Source organism: Populus nigra, chromosome 14 (genome assembly GCF_951802175.1).
Source record: "Populus nigra chromosome 14, ddPopNigr1.1, whole genome shotgun sequence".
NCBI lineage: Eukaryota > Viridiplantae > Streptophyta > Magnoliopsida > Malpighiales > Salicaceae > Populus > Populus nigra.
Genome location: NC_084865.1, coordinates 166,804 through 179,373, shown reverse-complemented (window position 1 = coordinate 179,373; position 12,570 = coordinate 166,804). Strand labels below are relative to the sequence as shown.

General features: G+C 39.2%; 2 protein-coding genes across 3 annotated transcripts; one reads left to right on the top strand and one right to left on the bottom strand.

The window, feature by feature from the left end:
* The first annotated feature begins 503 nt into the window (after nt 1-503).
* Nucleotides 504-6,275, top strand: LOC133672466 (type I inositol polyphosphate 5-phosphatase 13-like). Of its 2 annotated transcripts, XM_062092892.1 has the most exons (11): nt 504-1,601; nt 1,940-2,192; nt 2,353-3,166; nt 3,384-3,508; nt 3,678-3,762; nt 3,863-4,022; nt 4,125-4,165; nt 4,251-4,518; nt 4,724-4,847; nt 4,939-5,299; nt 5,615-6,275. In XM_062092892.1, the coding sequence occupies exons 1-11, from the start codon at nt 524-526 to the stop codon at nt 5,960-5,962; spliced, it is 3,657 nt and encodes a 1,218-aa protein (XP_061948876.1). In that variant the 5' UTR covers nt 504-523; the 3' UTR covers nt 5,963-6,275. The 2 variants fall into 2 exon arrangements, with proteins under 2 accessions (XP_061948876.1, XP_061948874.1); XM_062092890.1 differs by having other exon boundaries at nt 3,863-4,165.
* A 207-nt stretch (nt 6,276-6,482) lies between these two features.
* Nucleotides 6,483-12,340, bottom strand: LOC133672467 (ankyrin repeat-containing protein At5g02620-like). The gene is made up of 4 exons (XM_062092893.1): nt 12,091-12,340; nt 10,868-12,001; nt 8,664-9,073; nt 6,483-7,805 (listed from the first exon to the last, which is right to left on the bottom strand). The coding sequence occupies exons 2-4, from the start codon at nt 11,589-11,591 to the stop codon at nt 6,948-6,950; spliced, it is 1,992 nt and encodes a 663-aa protein (XP_061948877.1). The 5' UTR covers nt 11,592-12,001; nt 12,091-12,340; the 3' UTR covers nt 6,483-6,947.
* Between the last annotated feature and the right edge of the window lie 230 nt (nt 12,341-12,570).

Sequence of the window (12,570 nt, the reverse complement as noted above, 5' to 3'; positions counted from 1 at the left end):
ATGTCACAATCGCCAAATACACACTAAATGTCACAATCACCTGTTCTTGAGAATAAATTGGGAAATCCTAAGGGTTCTCACATCGTTGGATAGGATATGGATTATCCTGGTTATGCTCATTTTGGTTCCAAAAGAATTATCTAGCTTAAAATATATGATGCTCTTGTTGATAGAACAAATTCTACATCCTTATCATCCCCAATGGCTAATGGTTTTGCTCCTTGTTAATGCAAATGCCATGCCATAAAATTCATTACCATCTTCCAAATTCTCTAGTGCTGACCTGCAAAACAAATATTTTGATGTGATGTAATGTAATGTAATGCTAATTTTATAATTTGTTTTTTAATCACACCCTCCTGTGCGATCATTATCATGACCAAGTTGGGAGAGAGGATAAGTCAGTGTAAGAAATAAACAAATAATTAAACAACCTTAATTTAATTTCACATCTAATCATCTATCTGAAAGAGGCCCTGGAAAGCAATGCCAGCATTCCTGTCCTTTCGCGGATCAGCATAATATGCCTAACTCTTCGCTCTCTCTATTTTCTGTCTATCTGCCTCTTCCTCTTGAACAACACCCCAACGTGCTCTCCTCTTTCCTTCTCCTTCGGATCCTTTCCTTTAGACTCATTCTTCTTCTTCTTCTTCTTCTTCTCCTCCTCCTCCTCCTCCTCCTTTCAACATTTCCAACTTTTCTTTTGAATATTTACTTATATCTGATCTCATCAATATATATATACATATGTACACCACCATCTTCATGGTCATCAATGGATCATGATAGAAACAATGACATTTTTGAAGATGAAGATAAAGAAGCTTTACAAGGCCTATCTCCTGTCCCTCCACCCCCGCGAAATATCCATTCTTATAGCCAGCAGCTCCGTGCCACCTCTTCAGGACCTACTGCTAAAAGACACGACAAAGGTAGAAAACACAGCCTTGATGACATCCCTATGCCTGTGGTTTCTGAAAGTTTCTTTGACGTCTCTTCCTCAGACGATGAATTCTTCCTTCATTCCTCTTCTCCTTCTAACACCACTCGTTCTCGCGGTGCCAGCGGTGAAGATTTCTTTGTTGGTGCTGACGATGATCAACTCAAGCAATTCCAACCGTTGCCTGAGTTCATTGGAAATGGAAGTGGGACCGGAATCTTTAAGTATCCAGCACGTTCAGCCATGCACGGTGGACGCCCACCTTGTCTAGAACTTAGGCCACATCCTTTAAGAGAAACTCAAGTGGGGAAGTTTTTGAGAAACATTGCTTGTACCGACACACAGTTATGGGCTGGTCAGGAGTGTGGGGTAAGGTTTTGGAGTTTTGAGAATGCATACGAGGCTGGTAGGGGTTTAGGTGGGAGAGTGAGACGAGGTGATGAAGATGCTGCACCATTTTATGAGTCGGCGAATACCTCTCCGACATTGTGTTTAATGGCTGACAGTGCTAATAGATTGGTTTGGAGTGGGCATAAAGATGGGAAGATTAGATCTTGGAAAATGGATCAACATTTGGACGATGCTAATTCTCATTTTAAGGAAGGATTATCATGGCAGGCTCATAAGGGTCCTGTTCTTTCTATAGTTATGAGTTCTTATGGTAAGCCAGCTTTCTTCATTTTATTATATTGCTTTTGGAAAATGGTAATTAGATGTCAGTCTAATATTAAATTATGTTCTTGGGGGTTATGTAGGGCTAAGACATGGCATCTGAAATATGATTCAAAAATTCTAGGGAAAGACATGAGTTATTGTCAATTAATATCATTTCATGATCTTTGATTAATCACTGTCGTCAATTAATGTTGTTGTTGAGTACTTACCATCTCTTGGTACTAATTTCTTATCTGTTATACTTGCCAAAACCTTTGATAAATTTGGCATGTTTTTGCTTTTCATGGCTCTAACTTCAAATTTGTTGTGCTTTGATACATGTAGGTGATCTGTGGTCAGGTTCTGAGAATGGTATTATTAGGATTTGGCAATGGGATGTCATTGAGAAATCTCTCTCTCTTTCATCAGAGGAAAAGCACATGGCTGCTTTATTGGTGGAGAGGGCTTGCATTGACCTCAGGAGCCAAGTCACTATAAATGGTGCCTGTAGCATATCTTCTTCAGATGTAAAGTGCTTGTTAGCTGACAATGTTAGAGCTAAAATTTGGTGTGCTCAACCTCTTTCCTTCTCTATTTGGTATTGTTTTCTCTCTGAACTTCCTAGAATGTCATGCGTTCTTTAAAATTTTTCGATAAATGTTCAGTTTTGGGGGATTGAGGATGCCATTAGGCTATGCCTCGGCCACAAGTTTCTTAAATTTTACTCGTGAAGCTTTATAAGCATTACATTTCTGCAGGGATGCTCGTACAAAGGAGCTCGTGAAGGTATTCAATACCGAGGGCCAAATTGAGAATCGAGCTGAACTGCCGTCAGTGCAACAGCAAGATCAGCCAGTAGAAGATGAGATGAAGGTAAAATTTGTACACCAATCAAAAAAGGAGAAATCCGGGGGCTTTCTGCAACGTTCACGTAATGCTATAATGGGAGCAGCAGACGCTGTTCGCCGAGTTGCAACCAGGGGAGCAGGAGCATTTGTAGACGATACCAAGAGAACAGAAGCACTAGTGCTGACTATTGATGGAATGATCTGGACTGGATGTTCCGATGGCCTTCTTGTGCAGTGGGATGGGAATGGAAATCGTTTACAAGAATTCAGTCATCATTCTTCTGCTGTTCAATGTTTTTGCACTTTCGGAACACTGGTATATGTTGGCTATGTGAGCGGTATGATCCAAGTATTGGACCTGGAGGGGAAAATGATTTCTGCATGGGTTGCTCACAGTAATCCTGTGCTAAAAATGGCTGTCGGAAATGGATATGTTTTTAGCCTGGCAAATCATGGTGGCATACGTGGATGGAGTATTGCATCCCCAGGACCTATTGACAGCATAATACGATCAGAAGTGGCATCGAGAGAACTAGAGTATACAAGACGGAACAGTTTCAGAATTTTAGTTGGTACATGGAATGTCGGTCAAGGAAGAGCATCCCAGCACGCCCTTAAAGCATGGTTAGGTTCTGCTGCATCAGACGTCGGCATTATTGTTGTTGGGTTACAAGAAGTAGAGATGGGTGCGGGTTTTCTTGCCATGTCTGCAGCAAAAGAAACTGTAAGATCAAGTTGGTTTACTTTCATTGGAATGGATCATGAAAAGATAGTGTACAATGAATACACGCAGAGAGAGAGAGAGAGATGCTTGAGTGAATTCTTAGTTGTTTAATCACAAATATTGATTCCAGATAAACATCCTAGAGTTTAGAAAAATCAACACTCTGGATTTTTTCTATGTTGTTCTGCACATTATTTTGTTTGCTGCTTGTTTTTAGGTAGGACTTGAAGGGAGTGCCATTGGGCACTGGTGGCTGGACAATATAGGAAAAGCCTTAGATGAAGGAAAGACTTTTGAACGTATGGGTTCCAGGCAGCTTGCAGGCTTGCTCATATCTCTTTGGTAAGAAATTGAACTTTAATGTGTGTTTCATATTTAACCTGTTATTTTCACGAGAAAGCTCCCAGTTAGTATTTCCTTCCTTTGAAGTATCATCTTAATCCTGTCTTCGTGCCCTAAGGATCATCACTTTTATAGTTTATTACATCTGATATTTTGAGTTCTCAATTAGGGTAAGAAAGAATCTCAGAAAACATGTTGGTGATGTTGATGCTGCAGCAGTTCCATGTGGCTTTGGACGTGCAATTGGTAATAAGGTCCGTATTTCTATCTTCACAGTGCTTTATCGCCAATATAAAACCATTTCATTTGCTGTGCGCCATTTTTTTGGCATTGCTGACTAATCTGTCCTTGCAGGGAGGTGTAGGTTTGAGAATTAGAGTTCTTGACAGGATAATGTGCTTTGTTAACTGTCACTTGGCTGCACATTTGGAAGCAGTCAATCGGCGCAATGCTGATTTTGATCATATTTTTCGAAACATGGCCTTTGGTCGGTCATCAAATGTTACGGCAGCTGGTATGGTGCGATTCCTGTTTTTGTGTTGCGTTCTTGCCTTCTCCACATTTTTATTTTGGATGCTTTATGTTTCTGGCTTCCCACTGGTCCTATCTATTGCAGCTGGTGTCTCAACTGCCAGTCACACGGTTAAGGGTACTCATGTACGTTCTAATGACCCTTTTATAGTTTCTAGGATAATCTTTATTGGGCATGACCTATGAGTTACAAGGTATTGGGGCTTCACAGGCTGCAAGTACAACCCATGAAGAATCCAGGCTTGATTTAGCTGAAGCAGATATGGTGGTGTTTCTTGGTGATTTTAATTATCGGCTTTTTGGTATATCATATGATGAAGCAAGAGACTTTGTTTCACAAAGAAGCTTTGATTGGCTTAGAGAAAAGGATCAGCTCAGAGCAGAGATGCAGGCAGGGAAAGTTTTTCAAGGAATGCGTGAGGCAGTCATTGCATTCCCTCCTACTTATAAGTTTGCAAGACACCAACCAGGTTTAGCAGGTAAAATTTCGCAGAAATGGTAGAAGTTTTGGCATCCCTTTAGTTAAGACGGTTCACAGTACTGGAAATGAGCTTAAGCTTGTTTGAAAATCTTAAACAGATTACCTTGATTGAGTTTGCCTCTGAATTCTTATTCCTTTTTATTAAGCAAAATATTCTGATATATCATTCAACGTAGAATTTTTACCATGTGTATTATCCACAGGATACGATTCCGGGGAGAAAAAACGCATTCCAGCTTGGTGTGACAGGATAATATACCGTGACAATCGATCAGCTCCAGTGTCTTATTGCAGTTTAGACTGCCCTGTAGTCTCATCAATTATACAGTAGGTTTCACAGTAGGATAATTTTGATGCTTCCCTTCCCCCTTACAAGCAATTCTGAATAGCTCTGATATTTGATTTTCATGTTCAAAAGGTATGAAGCTTGCATGGATGTCATAGAGAGTGATCACAAACCTGTCCGCTGCAAGTTCCATGTTCAAGTTGCCCATGTTGATAGATCAGTGAGGAGACAAGAATTTGGAGAAGTGATCAGGTCTAATGAGAAAGTAAGGTCTATCCTCGAACAATTAGCTCATGTGCCAGAAACTGCTATAAGCACCAACAACATCTGCCTTCAAAGCCAGGACACAGTCGTCTTTCGAATCACCAACAAGGATGTTGAGGAAAAAGCCATATTCAGAATTACCTGCGAAGGTGTGTGCACTGTCAGCGACGACAGAGAGGAAAACACTTATCATTCACGGGGTTTGTTAGGCTTTCCAAGATGGCTCGAGGTAATTTACTATTTTTTAAACTTGATACAAGTTTATAGAATCAGATTGTAAAATTAAATGCCCTGAACCCAAGCCACACTGCAGTATCAGTCCATGCACGGCCAGCAAGTTGGCTGGCAACGTAACAAGGACATTTCATCCAGAATGATCTTCTGTAACTATTAATCTTGAAGAGTTTACCTTCATACTATCTGAATCTTTTATTCCCCTCTTCAGCCTATATACCTTTTGTTTTCAACCACTCTTTCCATATCTGATTCAAATGAAACTTTTCGTTTCATTCTGAAGTAGCTTCTTTCCTGTGTCTGGATATAGGTAACACCAGCAGCAGGCATAATTAAACAAGACCACTTCGTGGAGGTCGCAGTACATCATGAAGATTTCCGTTCCTTAGAAGAGTTAGTTGATGGAATCCCACAAAACTGGTGGTCCGACGACACACGAGACAAGGAAGCTACATTGTCTGTGAATATCCAAGGCAGTAATAGAACGGAGACACAAAGTCACCAAATCGTTGTTCGACACTGCTACTCAGCCAAGACAGTGCGCATCGACTCTAAATCAAACAATTCTTGGAAAGGAAAAAGAGGCTCAGTTCACCGGTCTGACCTTAGGCAACTAAGTGGTTCCTCTGATATGGTTGATGATTTCCGAAACTTTTGAAACTATAGTGAGGTCTTATAGAAACGGGCAGGACTTGTTGACATCACCTGGAAGCAGCATTGAGGTTGCTTGATCCAATACCAAGTCATTAAGTCTTCGATGTATATACTCTTGGAAATGGTTTCCATTTCATCATGTTGAGAACAGGTTCCTTTTGTTTATGATGGCTTGCATATGTTGATCTCTGGTGAGAATTCTTTATCTCATTCTTTTCCTAGAAAAGACAAAAGTCGAGCACTGTAATCAAATCAAAGCATATTGTACTATATTAGTTTTTCTGAAGATTGCAGTAACAATGTTGCAATTTTCCAAATGCCCGTTTTGTAAGCTTGGAACTATTTGGAGTTCTGTTTTCACCTGTCGCAGCAGATTAAGAGCTAGGAGCTAAATGAGCATGAATGCTCTAGCATTTAATAGCTGGAGTTTGTAAATCCTTCCATTGTCGAACCTTTTCAGTTTACTTGGTAGACTAAATTTACGCAAGAGAAATTTTCCATCTAAACTGAATACAATCAAAACAGGGATGTAAAGCTTTTCTCCATTAATTAGATGGATCCTGTTATTACTACATTTTCTACATACTACGCATAAAATTCAAGCAGACCCTTGTACAGCATCAGTCATTGGCATCTTCATACCTGCTTTGAGCTTCAATCGAATCTGTAAGAAACCATCAAACTCAGATTCACACCAGATCTGAGCTCATCCAATAGGAAACCACAAAGAAACCTGCACAAGGAAACCAAAATCGTGTTGAGGAAGCTTTCTCAGAGGTCCATGTACAGCCAGAATGAGAAGATGAGTGGCTTCCTCTCGATTGCTGAGTGTCATGTTCATCTCAAAGCATTATTTAGTAAATCAACACCTTAGCTCCACTTCTGACATCAAATTCTATAACCACCAGAGAGTGAGCGTAGCAATTTCATATATAGAGTGAGATAATAGTCATAGAGTCCTGGTTTCAGCTCTCCATATTCTAATGTCTTTAGAGTGCATACATCCTCTTACATTCACTGTTCAAAATCTCTTGATCTGATGCCGCAGACATAGAATAAGAACGGGACCGACTTTCTCTCCTTATATTCCTTAAAGTTGACTCCTCCATCCTATGTAAAATGACAAAATAGCACATGGAGCCAATTGTAGCGAGCATGATTATGCCACCAAGGACTGTTGCATAGATAGCAAGCCACCTGAATTTCTTACCCACCACCACATAAGTAAGAGAAATAAAGGCCGCTGAAATGAAGAGGCAAGCGAGCCACATGAGTTTGTTAATAATAAACACAAGCTGCTTCTTTCCCTTTTGTTCAATCACAACAACAGACGTTTGGACTACAACGACAGCCAGAGAGATGAATAATGCCAGGCTGTCAAATATGATGAAGACTAAGAAAGCAGGATTTTTTGCTACATGGGCTTGCCCAATTGCTGCCCCATCAGTTTTCTTCTCAACATACTGGCCAGGCACAGTGAAAATGGCTGCAAAAGCAACTGTAGCAATGAGAACCGCAACAATAGTTGCATTATTTATAGCATTGTTGAGGCCACTAATGTGTAGCTTCTTCAGCTTCTTGGCAATTTTCTGCACCTTGAAGCCAGTTTGACGGGTCTGTTGGAGCTGGGACTGGACATCATGTTTTATGGCACTGACAGTCTGCTTTAGTTGCTTTGCTGAACTAGGGGGCTTTCCACAGTCTTTGGAATTGTTAGCCCCTGCTTCCTTCAACATGTATACAAGGTCTTGAACCCCAAGTTTTTCTGCAATGTCTAGTGGGGTCTCTCCAGCTTTGTTAATAGCATTGATGTTAACACCCTCGACTGATAACAGACAACGTACGTTCTGCAATTAAATGATGAATCTCAATGAATGTTGCCAAACAAATATAAATTCTTTTGAATAGATGAAAAAGAAAAAACAAGAACTCAGAGGCAAGTGAAGAAAACATGATGTTATCTGGTTACAACACAAGATCCAATAATGCCATTATAAATAGTTTAATTTTTGTCAAATCATAGCCCCAAGATACTCCCCACCACAATTATCTGTTGAAGTTATTTACAGTAAGAGTCTCCTTTGACATTGTTTTCATTCCTCAATCAGTCAACTTTCCAAAATGTCTCAAGCAGAAGAAATCACTTCTTTCGACAGGGATATAAGATATTACAAGGTTTCTCCTTAAAATCCATTCTGTGTATTATACAATAAATACCTGAGGTTTTCATTGAAAATCCATATTTCAAAAACAGAAAATGCAATTAATGGCCAACTCCATAACATATTGCCAAACGATCAATTTTTGTCATCATTTATGCAAATCATTTCCAACACTGTTTGAGAAATGGAGTGTTGAACATAAAAAAATAAAAGTCACATATAATGCATTTCATCGTTTCTGAAAGTTGTTTGGATTTAACAGAAAGTGAGAGGATAAACCTTATCAAGGATATGATGGTCAACAGTTACTGTGCGACTAGAGCCATAATCATAACAAATCTACCTAAAGTTTTTATGTTATCTATAGAGACCCTAAGTTGTAGTGATCACCAGAGTTCATGCATCAACAATATATGTCTCACTACAGGATGCTTATGATGAAACAGACTTCATCAAGGAACACATCCTGCATCGCTGTAGTCTCTGAGACATGTAACTAACTCAATAAGAAAGGGTGAGAGATAAAGAAAAATGAGAAAGTACCTGAGCACGCCCTTTCTTTATTGCAACATGCAATGCTGTGTTTCCCTTATTGTCTTCCACATGCATAACAGAGGGGTCAGGTTTTAGCAATTCCAGCACAATTTCCTCATTTTGCCCTTTCACAGCCATGTGCAATGCAGTTTGTCCTTTTTTATCAGTCCTAAAACCAGTGCTTGAATCCTTGATTAGGAGGGACCTCACAACTTCCAAGTGCCCCATCCTTGCAGCTGAATGGAGGACAGTCTTACCATTATTCCGTGCAATCTTAACAAGATTTGCATCTGTTTCTAAAAGAAGATTGACCACATCAATGTGCCCTTGAGTTGCAGCAGTGTGTAGAGCAGTTGTACATGATGAATCAGTTGTCATGGCCAAGTTGGGGAACACACCCAAAAGCTTCCTCAAGACATCTGCAAAGTTTAAGAAAATTAGAAGTGACAACCAAAATTTTTTTAAGCAGAACATTTTATCTTGCATTGCAGATAGCCACTACAAAAAAATTGTTTGTCTTGTTTTACACCTCAACAGAGCCTCTAGTCTCAATATCAGATAAAAAAAGGTATGCAGTAGGTTCATAGTCAATGCAAAACTCTAGCAACATCATACAAAAAATAAATCGGCTGAGATCTGCAGCACGGAGGAAAAGGATTCATGTTACTGTCCCCAATGAGTTTGACCCTAATGCTCAAGTTAAGTTTCTGATGGAAAAGAAACAATGCTAGAAAGATTCCTAGGCAGAAAGAGCAAGAGAAATACATGCACACAGGTAGATGAATTCAGAGACTAAAAAAAATACTAGAGATGAGAAGGCTTGAACTACATTGAGTTCTAATTTCATGCCCGTCACTCCAAACTCTGGAAATTCATGCATTATCAGGTTCGAGCATCCATACCCAATGCTTTGAATCTCAAACAGGCTAGTTTGTAATGGAGTCAAAATACAACATGAAACGCTGACAGAACATTGCTAAAAAGACATTGTGGACAGTGGCAGTTCATGAGACTGTCAAATTCAGCAGCAGTGGCCTATGCGAGCAGTGGGCTGATGCGAGTTTGGACTTGGACTTGGACGATGGGCAGTCCAAGGCAGGCAGCAAACACAGCAGATTTGACAGCATGGAATGACAGTTACGCAGCAGTATAGTGGATTGTTATGATCATGGCTTAATGGGGGAAATGGGTGTCCAGATCATGGGGGCATGACTGCTGAACATGGAAACATGGTTGGGATTGTTTCTCAAGACACTAAGATCATGGTATCAAGAGGTCAAAACCACCCCCTAAATTCATGAAGAGAGGGGGGGGGGGGCAACTACTTCCTAAAATGTAGAATGTAGAGATAATAGTATACTTTGTAACATTTCATATGCTTGTCTATAAATAGGTTGTGTAAGGGATGCTAACTTGGGTGTATAGCATGCAAGTTCTGAGCATCGCGCACATACAGATTTGTGTATTTCCCTTTTGTTGAGATTAATAAAGGTTGTAATTGTTTCCTGTAATAATTTGTGTGCTTTGTATACATTTCATCCTTTCTATTTATGTGTTCTGCTTGTCTCATAACAGGAGAGAGTATGGGGAAACCTTGAGGAGAGGGGAAACATGTAGTTGCTAGACAAATATGAGTGGATCGAAAGAGGAAAGGTTGAGTCTTGTAGAGGGCTGGGCTGCCGCATAGGAGCTGGAAAGTTTCAATGAGAAATTAACCCTATGACACTCCCCCATTTGGGATTGTGGCCCAAATGGAGGTTGGCTAAAATTCAATTTTTTTCTTAAATTTTTATGTTTTCCAATCGTTTTAATGTGCCGATGTCAAAAAAAAACTTTTAAATTATTTTGATGTATTTATGAGTGAGAAGCAATTTGAAAAGCAACTGTGCTACTATACTCTCAAACACCCCTTGACCAAAATCCATGTAGGTCATATGAAAAACACTTGACATATCTCATGAAATTGGGGGATTCTAGTATCTTCTGGACATGATTTGCATAATACTTGATTGAGGACTTTTTCTCTTGTCAATACATGAAAGTATTTGATAGCATGCAAGGAATGAGATTAAATCATAGGAAAAATGATACATGGAAAGAATGGAGCCGTTTCGTCAGTTCAAGTGACTTAACAACTGTTATTAAAAAACATACCATCAAGATGTTAATGGAGAACAAAAGTTACAAAGTGCAAAATCAGAATGATTTCTTACCAAGATGACCCTGCTTTGCAGCCACATGGAATGGATCATACCCATTCCTAGCTGCAATAGATGCAGTCTCCAGGTCCATGGATTCGAGCATTTCAGCAACAACCTCAGCATGCCCATTCTCTGCAGCTGCATAAAGAGGAGTTTCTCCTTCATGATTCTGCATTGCCAACAGAACCTTCAAATCAATGCCATCAGAATTCTGAAGGATCTCTCTCACTCTACTCAAATTCCCAGTACGTGCTGCCAAATGAATCTGTGAGTCACCTCGCTTTCCAGGTGAATCTTTAGTCTTTTTCCTCTCACCACCACCAATAAAACTAAGTTGTCTCTCCATCACTACACGAAAACTCTTCTGTTTATCCAGAAATCCACGAAAACCCTTCTCCACTCCACGAAAACTGGGGTGTTTTTCAATCACTCTATGAGAAGCTGACCCATTTTCTGCTACACCTTGAAAACTGGGGAGTTTTTCCATCACTCTATGAGAAGCTGACCCATTTTCTGCTACACCTTGAAAACTGGGGAGTTTTTCCATCACTCTATGAGAAGCTGACCCATTTTCTGCTACACCTAGAAAACTGGGGTGTTTTTCCATCACTTTCTGTTTATCTGGTATTCCGTGAAAGCTCACTTGCTTTTCAAACACTTTCTTTTTGTCAGTTATTCCGCTGAAACTCCGCTGCCTTTCCATAATTCTTCCATTGAAGCTGCTTTGTTTCTTCATGGTGATCACACACGGTATCTCGCAGACTTATCAATCAATCTCAAAATTTTTAATCCCTTGCTTCTAACTGAAACCTTGATTCTTTAATTTTGAAACCCAGAAATTACTTTCCTTTCAAAATGGTCATGCACAAAAATCCCCAGTAATAAGCAAGTCTCAAATAAAAGACACTTCCTTTAGCATACTCTAAATCTCGATTCTATGATTCTAAAGCCAAGAACTCAATTCCATTTCACCACGGTCAAGCATGAATTTCACACAATCTCAGTCTGATCTTACCCTTGAGAATAATAACAGTTACTGTATATACTTGAAAACCCAGTTCCCAAACTTACAAGAAACGGTCACCAACTTCTTGGGGGTGATAAAGTCTCGAACTTTGATAAGCCAAACTGAACAGCATCCATCCACTGTACATTTTCAACACTTTCTTTCTTACCTGTCAAGATGATAATCAATCAATCAAATACAGAGAACCCAGAAAGTGAAAATTCAATACCTGACGTGAGAAATGAAATCCCAAAAACTGAAACTTTCAACTTCCACCACAATATGAAATATCAAAACCCCAGCAAGTGATTTCAAAGAAGCTCGACAAAATCTAACTTGTTTTGACAACTAGAAGCTGGAAGGGACAAAATATCATCAGCAACCAGCTGCTTTTTTCATGTTCTCTCTCCAAGGATGCTTTTATTTTAAATGAACTGCTGAAAAATGGAATCTTTTTGACTTTTAATTGATTTACTAGTAGTTGCTTTATATACTTACGATAATGAAAGAAAGCCTCAAAGCTCAAACTGTATTCAATACAAAGAAAAAAACAGCCCCAGCTGTCTTTTTCTTGTTCTCAACTTGAAATCAATTAATTTTTTTTAAAATTTTATTTTATTGGAGGATGAGATTGTATTTGTTTTTAATAGTTTAATTATATTTTTAAATTATTTTAATATGTTGATATTAAAAATAAATTTTAAAAAAT

Coding starts and splice junctions, on each gene's coding strand:
- LOC133672466 (XM_062092890.1), top strand. CDS start 524: ATGCCTAACTCTTCGCTCTCTCTATTTTCTGTCTATCTGCCTCTTCCT. Junction 4,166..4,250: donor ACACGGTTAAGGGTACTCAT/GTACGTTCTAAT, acceptor GGGGCTTCACAG/GCTGCAAGTACAACCCATGA. Junction 5,300..5,614: donor GCTTTCCAAGATGGCTCGAG/GTAATTTACTAT, acceptor GTCTGGATATAG/GTAACACCAGCAGCAGGCAT.
- LOC133672467 (XM_062092893.1), bottom strand. CDS start 11,591: ATGAAGAAACAAAGCAGCTTCAATGGAAGAATTATGGAAAGGCAGCGG. Junction 9,074..10,867: donor TGCAAAGCAGGGTCATCTTG/GTAAGAAATCAT, acceptor TAAACTTTGCAG/ATGTCTTGAGGAAGCTTTTG. Junction 7,806..8,663: donor TAAAGAAAGGGCGTGCTCAG/GTACTTTCTCAT, acceptor ATTTAATTGCAG/AACGTACGTTGTCTGTTATC.